This window comes from Ursus americanus, chromosome X (assembly GCF_024610735.1).
Source record: "Ursus americanus isolate L20-20 chromosome X, mUrsAme1.1.p, whole genome shotgun sequence".
NCBI classification, from domain to species: Eukaryota; Metazoa; Chordata; class Mammalia; order Carnivora; family Ursidae; genus Ursus; species Ursus americanus.
Window position 1 is genome coordinate 62792578 of NC_142164.1, and position 15784 is coordinate 62808361.

At 36.9% G+C, this 15784-nt stretch overlaps 1 protein-coding gene across 1 annotated transcript in view; it reads left to right on the top strand.

Annotated features, from left to right (window-relative positions):
* ZDHHC15 (zDHHC palmitoyltransferase 15) overlaps positions 1 to 15784 on the top strand; it is a 169195-nt gene that overhangs the window by 105070 nt on the left and 48341 nt on the right. The window contains exons 5-9 of the mRNA XM_087860139.1: positions 4088 to 4157; positions 6895 to 6927; positions 7675 to 7795; positions 12176 to 12308; positions 14099 to 14225. Coding sequence (XP_087716265.1) covers positions 4088 to 4157; positions 6895 to 6927; positions 7675 to 7795; positions 12176 to 12308; positions 14099 to 14225 — 484 coding nt within the window. The remainder of the gene's footprint in view (positions 1 to 4087; positions 4158 to 6894; positions 6928 to 7674; positions 7796 to 12175; positions 12309 to 14098; positions 14226 to 15784) is intronic.

The following is a 15784-nucleotide window of genomic DNA, read 5'->3' on the forward strand; positions in this document are numbered from 1 at the left end:
ATTTGCATACAAAGACACATACAAATCTTAAGTGTGCCATTCAGTGTTTTGACAAATGTACACATCTGTGTAACTAAAACCTCTATAAAACATTACCATATCCCTGGAAAGTTCTCTCATGCTCCTTCCCAGTCAATCCCACCAACCACCACCAAGGCAACCACTATTCTGATAGCTTTCCATCACAGATTATTTTCACCAGCTCTAGAATTTTATATAAATATAACCATACAGTCTATACTATTGTGTCTGGCTTCTTTTATTTAGCGTAATATTTTGAGATTCATTCACATTGCTGTGTATTTTAGTCCTTTTATTGCTGAGTGGTATTTCATTGTATGAATATATCATTGTTTATCCATTCACCAGCTGATGCATATTTGGTGTTTACAGTACTTAGCTATCATGAGTAAATCTGCTATCAATATTCTTGTACAAGTATTTGTGCAGAGATATGTCATCTTTCTTGGGTAAATGTCCACTATGGAGTTTTAGTTTTCATCTGTATGACTAAAATAGTACTAGCTGAACTAGTTCTCCACCTTTCAAAATTTGAAAATCAAATCTCTTTTGACAAGTCATCCTAATGTTTCTAATAATGAAGATTGTGTTTCAAGGCTTTGAGAATTATACCGTTAGACATTTATGTTCATCTGTCTATCATTTATTTATTCAGTAATCATTTATTAAGATCCTATGTGGCAATTGGGGGAATTTTAGTATGGTCTAGGCATTAGATATTAAGGACTTATTATTAATTTTCTTGGAGCATTGATGTCATGGTGGCCATGACTTTTTAAGAAGTCTTCATGCATACTGAAATATGGTGAAAAGTAGACAGGAAATTATTTGTATAATTTCTTTTTTTAATAATATTTTTTATTATGTTAGTCACCATACAGTACATCCTAGTTTTTGATGTAAAGTTCCATGATTCATTACTTGCGCATAACACCCAGTACACCATGCAATACGTGCCCTCCTTACTACCCATCACCAGCCTATCCCATTCCCCCACCTCCCTCCCCTCTGAAGCCCTCAGTTTGTTTCCCAGAGTCCATAGTCTCTCATGGTCCATTCCCCCTTCTGTTTACCCCCCCTTCTTCTTCCCTTTCTTCTCCTACCGATCTTCCTACTTCTTATGTTCCATAAATGAGTGAAACCATATGATAATTGTCTTTCTCTGCTTGACTTATTTCACCTAGCATAATCTCCTCCAGTCCCATCCATGTTGCTGCAAATGTTGTAAAAACGTTCTTTTTGATAGCTGATATGCACCATTGTGTATATGGACCACATCTTCTTAATCCAGTCATCTGTTGAAGGGCATCTCAACTCCTTCCACAATTTAGCTATTGTGGACAATGCTGCTGTAAACATTGGGGTGCATATGGCCCTTCTCTTCACTACATCTGTATCTTTGGGGTAAATACCCAGTAGTGCAATTGCTGGATCCTAGGGTAACTCAATTTTTAACTTTTTAAGGGACCTCCACACTGTTTTCCAGAGTGGCTGTATCAACTTGCATTGCCACCAACAGTGTAAGAGGGATCCCCTTTCTCCACGTCCTCTCCAACAATTGTTGTTTCTTGCCTTGTCAATTTTTGCCATTCTAACTGGCGTAAGGTGGTATCTCAAGGTGGTTTTGATGTGAATTTCCCTGATGGCTAATGATTCTGAACATTTTTTCATGTGTCTGTTAGCCATTTGTATGTCTTCATCGGAAAAGTGTCTGTTCATATCCTCTGCCCGTTTTTTGATTTGATTATTTGTTTCTTGCGTATTGAGTTTGAGAAGTTCTTTGTAGATCTTGGATACTAGTCTTTTATCTGTAGTGTCATTTGCAAATATCTTCTCCCATTCTGTGGGCTGCCTCTTAGTTTTTTTGAGTGTTTCCTTGGCTGTGCAGAAGCTTTTTATCTTGATGAAGTCCCACAGGTTCATTTTTTCTTTTGTTTCTCTTGCCTTTGGAGATGTGTCATGAAAAAAGTTGCTGTGGCCAATATCAAAGAGGTTGCAGCCTATCCTCTCCTCTAGGATTTTGTTGGATTCCTGTCTCACATCGAGGTCTTTCATCCATTTGGAGTTTATCTTTGTGTATGGTGTGAGAGAGTGGTCAAGTTTCATTCTTTTGCATGTAGCTGTCCAATTTTCCCAGCACCATTTATTGAAGTGACTGTCTTTTTTTCCACCAGATGTTTTTTCCTGCTTTATCAAAGATTAGTTGCCAAAGAGCCAAGGGTCCATTTCTGGGTTCTCTATTCTGTTCCATTGGTCTATGTGTCTGTTTTTGTGCCAGTACCATGCTGTCTTTGTGATCACAACTTTGTAGTACAGCTCGAAATCCGGCATTGTGATGCCCCCAGCTTTGTTTTTCCTTTTCAACACTTCCTTGGCAATTCGGGGCCTTTTCTCATTCCACACAAATTTAAATAAGGCATTCATTCTCAGGTTCCCTCACAGTCTCCAACTGGCTGCTTCACTCACTACTTACTGTTCTCTGGACCCTTGAATCATTTGTTTGCAGCCCTATGATATAGAGAAGGCTTCTCTGAGGAAATATCATTTGGTTTGAGACTGAATAATAAAAACCAGGAAGAAGTAAAGAGCAGAGGGACTAGCATCCCAGGCAGAAGGTACTGCAAGTACAAAAGGCCCTTAGACAGGAGCAGTCTTGCCATATTAGAACAGCCAGCCAACCACGGGACTGGAGTATAGCTGGTGGTGAGTGATACCAGTTTAAGCTGAAGAGGCAAGCAGAGGCCAGATGATGCAGGCCATGGTAAGGAGTTTGGATTTTATTCTAATGGTGTTGGAAGTCCATTGAAGGTTTTATTTTTTTTTAAAGATTTTATTTATTTATTCGACAGAGATAGAGACAGCCAGCGCGAGAGGGACACAAGCAGGGGGAGTGGGAGAGGAAGAAGCAGGCTCATAGCGGAGGAGCCTGATGTGGGACTCGATCCCATAATGCCGGGATCACGCCCTGAGCCGAAGGCAGACGCTTAACCGCTGTGCCACCCAGGCGCCCCCCATTGAAGGTTTTAAGTAAAAAGTGACATTATCTGATTTACATTTTAACAGATCATCTATTTTATAGAGAACATATTATGGGGAACAAGAATGAAAGCAGGGTAAATAATTAGGGATCTATTGCAGTCATCTAAATGAGAGATAATGGTGGCTTAAACTGGGCAATGGCATTACTATATCTTTAAAAACATGCTGAATGAATTAAACATGCATGCCCCTCTCCCTTTTTCTTTCCCTGGATTATAACCATACTTTTGTCATCCCCCTCCATTGCTAGACATAAACACAAACTGCTGAATTAGCAGTCCATTATTCTAAATCAATTATATGTGCTTAATGTACATGTCAAATGGGATTATTATATTAGGTCAAATTATTCATGATTTTAGTTGTTTCACTTAATAATAATTACATTAAACACAGTCATACTTTATCGATGAACAGAGAGAAAATGAGAAGAAAAGGGAAATACCTTTCATTAAGGGAAATAAAGAAAAGAAGGAGAGAAGGAAGGAAGAGAGAGGGAAAAAAAATTTTTTTTATGTTAGACTTTCAGAGTGAAAAGAACCCTGAATGAACTAAGGGGTCAGAAAAACTATAGTGGTCACAGTCCTGCCTCTCACTTGCTGTGTAATCTTGTGAAAGTCATTTGATATGGCTCAAGTCTTTACTTCCTTTATCTGTGAAATGGTCAATTGAATTAATTGTTTTCATATAGGAAAGTTGGAGTAAACAGAATCTAAATGATTTTCCCAAGATCACTCAAGCAGTTGACATTATAGTTTGTTTTATAATACCAAATCTTATTATCAGATATCCAGATATGAAAACTTTTCCCTCTACCTTCATCCCCCAAAAGGTGCCTTCAAGATTGATCTAACAGGGGATAAAAATACATACCACAATTCTCTTCTGTGATCTGCCTTTTTCTTGGTAACTTGAGATGCACTTGACTACCTGTAATCAATGTATAACAAGCATCCAGATAGGCTAGTAAGATATATGGTGTCATATTGAGTCCTAACCAATGCTAACCACCTTACTTTTCCTATAGCTGTTAGATTCTGTGACCGGTGCCATTTGATCAAGCCAGATCGCTGCCACCACTGCTCTGTCTGTGCCATGTAAGTGACATCCATATTTCCCCTGGGCTGAGCTTGAACAACAAAGTGGTTGATCCTAACATGTGACCATGCCTAGATAAGAGCATGTCCGTTCAGTCATAATGAACACATGCCACATACGCTCTTGGAATGATGATGACTCAAACTATTCTAAAGATAAGAAAGAGATATAAAACCCCATTTAAAAAATAAATGTTTGGGGTGCCTGGGTGGCTCAGTCGGTTGAGTGTCTGACTCATGATTTCGGCTCAAGTCTTGATCTCAGGGACCGGGGATGGAGCCCCACGTCAGTTTCCACACTCAGCGGGGAGTCTGCTTCTCCCCCTCTTCCTGTGCCCTTCCCCCTGCTCATACTCTCTCTATAAAATAAACAAATCTTTTTTTAAAGATTTTGTTTATTTATTTGACAGAGAAAGAGAGAGCCAGTGAGAGAGGGAACACAAGCGGAGAGTGGGAGAGGAAGAAGCAGGCTCCCAGCGGAGGAGCCTGATGCTGGGCTCGATCCCAGGACCCTGGGATCATGCCCTGAGCCGAAGGCAGACGCTTAACGACTAAGCCACCCAGGCGCTCCTAAATAAATCTTTTTTAAAAAATTAAAAAATGGGGCACCTTGGTGGCTCAGTTAGTTAAGTATCTGCCTTCAGCTCAGGTCATAATCCCGGGGTCCTGGGATGGAGCCCTGCGTTGGGCTCCCTGCTCAGCAGGGAGCCTGCTTCTCTCTCTACCTCTGCTGCCTCCCCCCGCCCCTGGTTGTGCTGTCTCTCTCATGCTCTCTCTCAAATAAATAAATAAAATCTTTAAAATTGTTTATTTATTTATTTTTAAAAATTAAAAAATAAAAGTAAATGTTCTGTTTCAGAACAGTTTTAGATTTATAGAATTATTGTGATGGTAGTTCTCATCTGTCCTACGTCCAGTTTCCCCTATTATCAACACCTTACATTAATATGATACATTTGTTGCAATTAATGAGCCAACATCAATACATTATTTTTAATTGAAGTCCATACTCTTTTTAGAATTCCTTTTTTTTTTTCCCTGAGATCCCATCCAGGATACCACATTACATTTAGCTGGCATGTCTTCACAGGCTCTTTTAGTTCTTAACAGTTTCTCAGAATTTACTTGTTTTTGATAACCTTGACAGTTTTTAGGACTTTAGGATTAACGATCAGGTGTTTTGTAGAATATCTCTCAGTTGGGATTTGTCTAATATTTTTCTCATGATTAGACTGGGTACTGTGTTTTGGTTAGGAAGAGCACAGAGGTAAAGTACCATTATCATTGTATTGTATCGAGGGCACATATTATGAACATGACTTATCACTGCTAAATTAATCTTGATCATCTGGCTGAGGTAGTGTTTGTCAGATTTCTCTAATATAAATTTACTATTCCTCCACTACTTTCTTTACCCTTTGAAAGGAAGTCACTATGTATAGCCCAAACTAAAGGAATGGAAAGTTATGCTCCCCCTCCTTGAAGGCAGATTATTTACATAAATTGGAATTCTTCTGCGTGGGAGATTTGTCTCTTCTCTCTTATTTTTGTTTGTTTGTTTCTTTATTTGTTTATTATTCATATAAGTATATAGGCATGGATAATCACTTTATATTTTGGGTTTTACCTCAATACCACTTTATTTTGTTACTCGAATTATTCCAGCTTTGTAGTCACATCTTTATGTTAATAAATATAATCCTAATGTCCTTCTTCTTGGGTGTATGTTCCACCCATATTTCTCTTACTGTTGATTCAAAGAGATCTGTTAAAAGTTCAGAAATAGCCAAAGTAAAGCCAATAAATCACCAGAGTAGTAATTAGTAATTTTTTTATTTTTTAAAGATTTTATTTATTTATTTATTTATTTATTTATTTATTTATTTGAGAGAACAAGAAAGAGCACGAGTGGGGGAGGGGCAGAGGGAAAGGGAGAAGCAAGCTCCTGGCTGAGCAGGGAGCCTTACGAAGAGCTTGATCCAAGGATCCTGGGATCATGACTTGAGCTGAAGGCAGACACTTAATGGACTGAGCCACCCAGGTGCCCCTAGTTAGTAAAATGTTATTGTGTACACACCAAAAAGAGTTTGCAAACCAGGAGCACTCAAACCAAAACATAGACTGAGGCTTGAGATATATTGTTATAAAACAGCTTATATAGTGAGAAAACAAGGCCTTTTTATTCTTCACACTGATTAGTTAGAATATTCAGAATTTTCTTAAATTAAGACAGAGAATTGGTCAGTGGTTACTTTATATAAACCTTAGAAAACAGTTGAAATTTTACTAATGATTTCCAGAGGCATAAGCAAGAAATGACCCAGGTCAAGTCAGTCTTATAAAATAAACTAAATTAAGCTTTCTTTGTATGACTACAGTGGTTTTGTCAGCTTGGGAAATTTTCAGGGATGGTCTCCATTTGTCTTTTATTTTAACAGACTGTAGTCATATGTTTTCTTCTGTACTTTTATTAATCTGTATATTGAGCAAAATGAGGGGAGATATCTCAGACATCTAGGCATGTAACTTGCTGCCAGCATAATCCTATAAAATGTTGTGACTGGCTCATCCTAGAAATAACGGAGAACAAAATAATTTTGCAGTAGCTTATAGTGGAAATCTAAGAATGAGTGTACTGGTACCATGTAAAAATACTGGTGAGACTTGAGTTAAACTATGAGGTGTTACTGCATTTCCATAGCTCCGCTCATCACACTGTATTCTGTTTCATTTGTAGGTGTGTATTAAAAATGGACCATCACTGCCCTTGGTATGTCCCTTTGATTCATTACTTTGAAAGGGTCAGCGTTGCTCAAAATGCCTACTTTCCTAAGCATAGTTGTAACATGCTTATTTCTCTAACCATAAATCACTGGGTCTTGTATGTACATGGGGGACAAGGGAGGCATAACATTTTAAAGCAAAAATAAATATACCATCAAAGGTATGGTAGTGAATTCCTGGGCTCACAAAACTAATGGTCTTCTGTTCATTAGCTTTAGTAATTGGGTGTAGCAATGAAATCAAGCACAAATAGTTTTCTTTGACATATACAATTCAGTTCTGCTTTTAGTTGTCTTGATGTTTGAAATATTCTAGATTGTTAACTTCAGCAATTCTTCTCCAAATTTTGTATGTCTGACCTAGAGAACCAGTCTGAAACCATCTAACTACAAAGAGAACATGCCACACTGTACTAAGTGTAGCTGTTGAGATTGTAATAGGTTTTCAGCATCCAAGATTCAGGTTTCCTTGGCTGAGTCAGGAACCAGTCCAGAACTATTAAGTAGGCCGGGTGTCTCTATGCCTGTAAATGAAAGGAGAAACAAGTGAGACATGAACTTGTTTTTCCAGTCTGTTCCTATTAAGGGATTTCTATTTCTGTTGAGTTTCTACACAACACATAATGAAGAAGCAGGAGTAACATACTTCCATTGCTTTGTTCACTTATGCATCAGTGTGTTCTCAATCAATGAATCCTAATTTCAAATTAGTTTTTCTTTTTTTCTTTTTTTAGGGTTAATAATTGCATTGGATTTTCCAACTACAAATTCTTTCTTCAGTTCTTAGCTTATTCTGTTCTCTACTGCCTGTACATTGCTACAACAGTCTTCAACTATTTCATCAAATACTGGAGAGTAAGTTAAATAACCCTGAAAGGTCACCCCCCCCCAAACAAACACACACCTACTCCAATATGTGACATTTTTCAACTTTTCTTTTGACATTTCGAAATAGCTATTACTAAGGTGAGCAGAAAGGAAGGACTAAAAACAAGTTTCCCATGTTGAATATTCTGAGATTTAGGAGTTTGTTATTTAAGGATTCCACTTAAACAAATTTCTGTCATACGTGAGGGTTTTGTTAAGACCCCTTTAGGAACCTAACCTCTTGACTCTTAGTGGTTCTTTACAATGCACTTACCTAGTTAAGTTTTAAAAATCCACTTCTTACCAATTATAGATTTTTAAAATGTTGAAACTAATTTTGATTCTCTAGTTTCCTAAGAAAAAGGCTAACAAAATATTCCCTCATCATCAGAAAATACTTTCTCATTTCCTGTTCAAAGGAGAGTTGCAAAATTCCTATTAGACAGAAAGATTCATTCACTCATCTTTGCACGTGACCAAAATGAAATGGGGAGTCTTATTTGAACTTTGTATGACAAACAATGGGTTGGGAATTAGGAAAACTGAGTTTTAATACTGGTTCTGTTACCTGCTTCACTAGTTCATTGCCAAGATCAAATGAAACATATGTTAAAAGTACTTTACCTTTCAACATATGATTTTGATGATTATAGTGAAATCTAAAAGAGAATTTCATATTTCTTCTACTTTAAGATTTCAACCATATTCCATCTATTTCCAAAAGAATTGAAGGCAGATTTTTACTTTACGTATGTGTGTGGGGTCTGGCAGCAGTATAGTGAATTTTTTTATTTTAAGCCAATGGACTCCAGAAGATCTCCCTTCCTCACAATTCCAGTACAATAGTTAAAATATCATAACCTTCCATGATGAGGGTTGTCCAAACTGAACCTAAATAGCAAAAGACAGATGTGGGCAGAGCTATTATTTATTACTGTAGGAATTGTACAGGAGCCCATATAATAGGAATATCTCACATCAAGTGAAGAGGTAAAGCAGCAGGAAAAGAATGTGGATCCTTTGACCAGACTAAAGGTTATAATAAACTGGAGAACAAAGGAGAAAGACAGGCAGCGAGAACCTAAATACCCGAGAGTAGTTAAATTATTAATTAGTGCTTTGATCCCTACTAGTATAGAAAATATAGTATAAAAAATTAGAGTGATATGTGCTTTCCATTCTCCCAACTTTCTGAATCAATTCAGATATTTAATAACTTTAAGAATCAGGAATTATGGGGCACCTGGGTGGCTCAGTTGGTTAAGCGTCTACCTTCAGCTCAGGTCATGATCCCAGGATTCTGGGACCAAGCCCAGCATCGGACTCCCAGCTCAATGGAGAGTCTGCTGCTCCCTCTACCCTTCCCCCTGCTCATGAGCGCACGCACACACACTCTCTCTCTGACAAATAAATAAAATCTTTTTAAAAAAACTTCAACTCAGAGATACAAAAGTATAAGCAGAAATGAAGTTTTCTCATAAATTTTCCCCAAATACAAAATGTTTCATTATCTTGGCATCTCTTCTTGGGCTCCTCTCCATATCATAGGATCTCTTATCGTGCTCAGGTTTTCATGACCTGTCTGGCATCCCATTCACACACTGAGCTACTAACCTGAATGTAAAGAAAATCTGTATCCAATTCAGCAGGGAAAGTGTCAGCCTTGGTCTTCACTACAGACCTTACTTGGTCTTTAACACAGCAGGCTACTGTGTAAGAACTCATAAAGGAGTAAACAATGTTGCATTTTATACATTTTGCCTTGGCCCTCCAAGTTAGTCAGTCTTCAAATACCACGATGCCATCCAGGTGGTGTACACTTTTTTTTTTTTCGCTCTTGAAAGATAATATTTGGATGTGAATTAATTGCCAGAAATATGCCAGTATTCACAAGCACAAGATGAACATAGACGTGTCCTTTTTCTATTCCCTCATTTTTTCTCTACAATAGATTAGCTCATGCCTCACAGATGCGATGTAAGAAAACCTGTCTTGGCTTGCTCTCCTAATGAAAAGGGCATTGACAATTCAGAAAAATGCTGTTTTGCAGTCTCTCCAGCCAGAAAGGACTTTGGGGGTGTTTTAGAGATGCCTTTCTCAGTTTAAATTGAGTCTCGCCTTAAAATAAAAAGTAAACACTGCCATGTATTTTAAAAACCATGTATCAAGGTGACTAGCGGTTCTCCTAGGGAACAGCAACCTCCGTTTGTATGATACTTTACCATTTTCAAAGCACTTTCATATCTATTATCTCATCTTCTCCTCACCACAACCTTATCAAGTACACAAAACAAGAATTGTTAGTCTCGTTTAAAAGTGATAAAACTGAGGCTTATAGTAGTTAAGTGACTTGCTCAGGATCACCCAGCTTGTAAGTTTCAAAGTCAGGACGAGAAGCTATCTGACCCTAAACCCAAAGATGTTACACACTATACCATATCCTACCACCAGCTATAGCTCCTTTGGAATAAAGAATTCAGAAGACAATCATCAGGTCATGTTTTTCCTCTGTATATTAACTTAAAGAGTAACTACTTTGATAGGAAATTGATCTTTTGCCTTATGAAAAAGTAGTAATATACACCTTCCACAGTGGGCCGTGAATCTCCTCACAGAGACTATGAATTATTTTAGAACCAAGATAGTAGTATTTTTCTACCAGTATTCCCCTGAACTGTTTCTCTGGTGGTTATTGCTTTGAGTAATTTAGCTTGGTTATCTCCTGGGAAGGTAATTTCGAACATCAGGCCATCAATCTCTTCTAACAACAACAACAACAAAAAGACTTTATCAAGGACTATCCTTTGGCAGACAAAAGATAGTTCTACAAGAGTAATTAGGGGAGGGAAAGATTTCCAGCTTAGCTACCCAGGGTATGAACTGAATTTTCATCAGTCCCTCTTGCCCAGACATTTCCTGTCGCCCATTTAAACATGAAAGATAAGAAGTAAAATAAATGTAAGCCTTAAAAGCTTTAACAAACATATTCAAAAAGTAGAGATTATGAAAGCAAAAACCCAGCTATGCAAAAACTACTACGAAACAATATATAAAATTTTTCCTATAAACTCAAAACAAAACAAACACAAACCAATCAAATTCAGTTTGGGTGCTTAGGCCAAGATTTTGTGGAGGGATCATTTCTGAAAGGAGCTTCAGATGAAGGTTTCTGAAAGTTGAAGTTCTTGCGATAACTATTTCCTGGGGTGTTCTGCCCCCATGCAAATTTTACCCAGACTACTCATCAGCTGAAAACATCTGACTGACTGACTTCCCCTTATCTTCATCCTTCAAACATATATACTCTGAAATATCCCCAGTATTTCCTTACATCAAAATGAATAAAAGTCTTCTCTAAGAAAAAAAAAATCTGTGCTATCTGAATTTTCCAAGTGTTTCCAAGTCTTAATTTTTTTCCTTCCAAGCTGAAGTAGAACCAGATCCTAATGTTAAGGTCCACTTCAATCGAGAATCACCTTTAACTTTACTACTCAAGAGCATTTAGAAATACTTTAATGCAATTCATCATGCCAAATCAATGATCAGCACAGGAAAGGGGGAAATAAAAAACTTCTCTAAACTGCTCATTCCAAAACTGAAAATGTTTTCTAAAATTCTCTTCAGAAGATAAAATGTTATACACTGTGTATGCTGGTTTAGGGCTGCATGTAAAAAAAGAAAGCTGGCACCACATGGAAAATAAGATGTCTCAGATAACTATAAGTCTTTTTTGCTTGATTTTATTGTCTAAAGAGCTATTTCACAGGATGTGATATACCAATACATTCTACTTCAGTTATAAAAAACAACCACACGAAATTTTCAGTAGCTTTAAAGTCACGTTATAACTTATAGGTAGAGCATTTTGAATTCTACCTACGTGTTTTAACTTCCTACATATATCATTGTGATGTTTTCAACATACACATGTCCAAGGAAACATGACATATAAAGTATTTCAGAATAACACATCTTGAGACTAGAGGATGAACCATATGACCTCAAGATCACCTCTGGCCAGTGATTCATAATCTGCAAACTAAATGGAGTACAAGCTTTAAGAGGTTACATACCAGTTATGGCCTGAATATACCCTTTTTGTACTACTCTTTTCTAATTGCTGCAGCATATACTCTGTTTTACAGTGAACTTAATCAAGGATCCATTTTAGTCTTTGTAGGCTGAAGGCATATCCATAATGAGGTATGGTCATCAACAGAAAGAACTTTTATAAAAATTTTATAAAGTCTATTTTTAATTATAGCTAGACATTTTATACATATGAGAAAAGTGCTGACATATAGAAAAACTAGCCAAGCCTTATCACTTTAATCCTTTGTTTCTATTTGTTTATTATTTCTGTTCTAGGGGGAATTGCCCAGTGTTCGCTCAAAGTTCCATGTTCTTTTCCTCCTCTTTGTGGCCTGCATGTTTTTTGTCAGCCTTGTGATTCTCTTTGGTTACCATTGTTGGCTTGTCAGCAGAAACAAAACCACCTTAGGTAAGACTGGATATGAAGACAAGGGAAGAAACACATTAATGTACATCATAGTGGCCTATGGATTATTCCCAGGGAAGAGAAAAAGTTCCAGTGAAGCATTTTATTTGTAGTGACTTTCCTTTACTTCCAAACTGAGACAAATGTAAACACGTTTAACCAAAACGGAGAGCCATAGTGAATGAATAAAGCAGTATTGAATGAAACCTCACACAAAACCAAAATGAACCATTGTTCTTTGTAATTCACATTGGGTAATAACTCCCCAAATTTATGGCTTGAAAAATTTCTAGAAGGTGTTCACATGAGGAAGTGGAGGAAAAAATCAATACAGAAGGGAATAGCAGAAGGGAGAAGTGAAGGTTAATAAAGATAGAAGACTCTAAATTATTGAAGGCATCCAAAGACAGAGTGCTGAGAAAGAATCCAAACCAACAAATCGCTGGATATCTACAATCATCAAGTAGCTGTGGAGGACTGGGAATATGATAAATACACTGAATAAGCGAGTTTCTAGAAAATGAGTACAAGAAATGAATATTTTTTTTCTGTTACTCTATACTCCAACCTGTTATTTGGAGAATTCTATTTCTGATGGATTACAGTACAATAACTTTATTTCATCTAGAGTGAAACAAATATTTACATTGTATACAAATAAATGCATGAGGAGTGAGGAGAAAGTGTCCAAATGTTGAATGTTCAGCTAAGATAGAGTGAGCAATTTCAGTACAAAAGCCACTAGGGCTTCAGAGGGGAGGGGGTGGGGGAATGGGATAGGCTGGTGATAGGTATTAAGGAGGGCACTATTGCATGGTGCACTGGGTGTTATATGCAAGTAATGAATCATGGAACTTTACATCAAAAACTAGGAATGTACTCTATGGTGACTAACATAATGTAAAAAAATACTAATAAAAAAGTAAAAATAAAAATAAAAAAAGGCCACTATACATTTGGAACTCATTTACTAATAATGCTAACAGCTAAGAAAATATTTACACTCCTTTTCTAAACCAAATATCTGTAGCACTTAGTTTGCTAGGGTGGTAGATCAGCACATTTGGCTTAGACATAACTGCAAAGTAGAGAAGTACTAAGAACTTCACGATAACAGAGTCTGAAAACAAAGAACAAATGGGAAATGGCTAGATGCAGCTGGTGCAACAGTGAAAGTGTTTGTTGCTTAATGGGATAAATATGTCCAAAATAATGTGCACTAACATGGTCCAACTCCTCAGTCTTTGAGGTGATTATAGTTCACCTGTTGACATTTTTACTGGGGTAAAATCAGTTTCTTATATTGCAGGTTTCAGTGTAAACATCTTCATTTCTGAAAAGTTTCAAAACCAAATCAATGTCATTACCAACTCATCATGCATCATTACTTCAGTCCCAGCTCTAAGGATGGACACCATTGGGCTGCTGTTGCCACTTAGATTTAAATAAAGTACTGTTAAATTTGTTCTTTCACTCCTTACAATGCAGCAGCACAAAATATATAGTTTCCCTATGGCTGCTTAATTATTTCTACCATTATGTGTTTCTTCTGCCCTTTGTTTTAAGTACCAATTCTTTGCATTTAATAACAAAATTACTTTGTATTAAGTAATTAAACTGGTTTTTACTAAGTAATTTAACAATAACTAAGGATGTGAGGCCTATGCTACCACAGCAAAAAGATATTGTAGCATCAAGTCACATTCATGGAGAACTGTAAGATCATAATAGTCCTGAAATTTGTTCCTTTATTGCTTTCTTCCTCTTTTTTCAACTCCCCTATCCTGCCCTAGAGGCCTTCTGTACTCCAGTGTTTACAAGTGGCCCAGAGAAAAATGGGTTCAACCTTGGCTTCATCAAAAATATCCAGCAGGTGTTTGGAGATAACAAGAAGTTCTGGTTAATACCTATTGGGTCCAGGTAGGTAATTATTACCACTGAAAGAAGTTGATGCTGGACCATGCCTTGAAGTAGGAAACTCAGTTTTAATTCTAGTTTGCAACAAGTAACAGTCCAATAAAAAACTCTATTCCCAAAGTTCTTTATTTCTGGGTTGATAAAGAGAAATTAGAGGTGAGGATATGATAAATAGACACTCTCGTGCTTTGTGGCAGTGTAAACTGGTATCACTCTTTGTAAATGAATTTGGTAATATGTACCAAAAATCATAAGAATCCACATGTCCATTGTCCAGCAATCCCACTTCTAAATATCTGTCCTAAAGACAAACTAGGCATAAAAATGTTCATCACAACAATATTTCCAGCCAATAATTAGAAAACATCCAACCTAAATATTCAACAATATGCTATATATATCCCCATTGACTGGAATATTAATGTAGTCATAAGTAATAGTAATTAAGACTATGTCACAATAAAGGGAAATGCTCACTCTAAGTGAAAAATGTAGAATTCAAGTGGTATGTACTCTGTGATTAAAAATATATACAAAAATATGTGTAAATATATACAGAAGAAAAACAGCAGAGGGGGCATATACCCCCAAAATGCTGTAAGTGGATAAGTGGTACCAGTTGGTGTTTCACAGGCTCTTTTATTTAAGATCTATGGTATATCCTACTATCCTGGCTATAAAACACAAAACAAAACTGTGTTGGTGGGTAATGTTGATTAATAACTGTTAGCAATTATTTGCACCCCCCTAACACACATACACACACAAATACACACACTATCAGTACATCAAAGGGAGATCTAAAATGAGTCTCTGAAATAGAAAAAAAATCAAAGCCCATTCACTTATAATCAGTATACTTACATCCTCTGTAGAGAACTATAAATGAAATCTGTCAACTTTCAGTTAACCACAATTATGAACAGGAGAAAAGACATAGGTAATATAAAATGAGTAATCCAAAAGTCACTCAGATAAAAATTTGCGATGCATTGAGATATATATACTCAAATGTTCAAACCGTAGCCCACTCAAGCCAGAACTAACTTAGTTCCCTCCAATGCATCCCATCTGTTGGGGGACAGAGATTAACCAAGGAGGTAGCCCTGGATTACCATAGATATCCACAAAGTGGATCCCCCATGAGGGTAATTGCCCCCAAAATCTGCACTCCTAGAGATGCCTCACTCTCGCTGTTTCCCATAGTTCCTAATAACCTTTCTGCCATACAAGCCATATAACGGGGCATTCAGACATTAATATCTATCTCCAATTCACAGCAACTTATCTCCAATGTTTCAATGATTCTGAATCTGCTCATTTTTGTTGAAAATGTAGAACCAAAGCAATAAGATAGTTGGGTATAAATTCAGATGATCATCATTAAATGATATTTATGAAGCCTGCAATGTGTGCATATTGCCATAACTGGGCATTATGGGAAACAAGTTAAACAGTTGCTTACAAACCAAAACAGTCGACACTGATGTAGACAAACAAGATATAGAAATTGAAAGCAATATAGCAACTAAATGATGCTATTGTAAAACCCTATTACACCA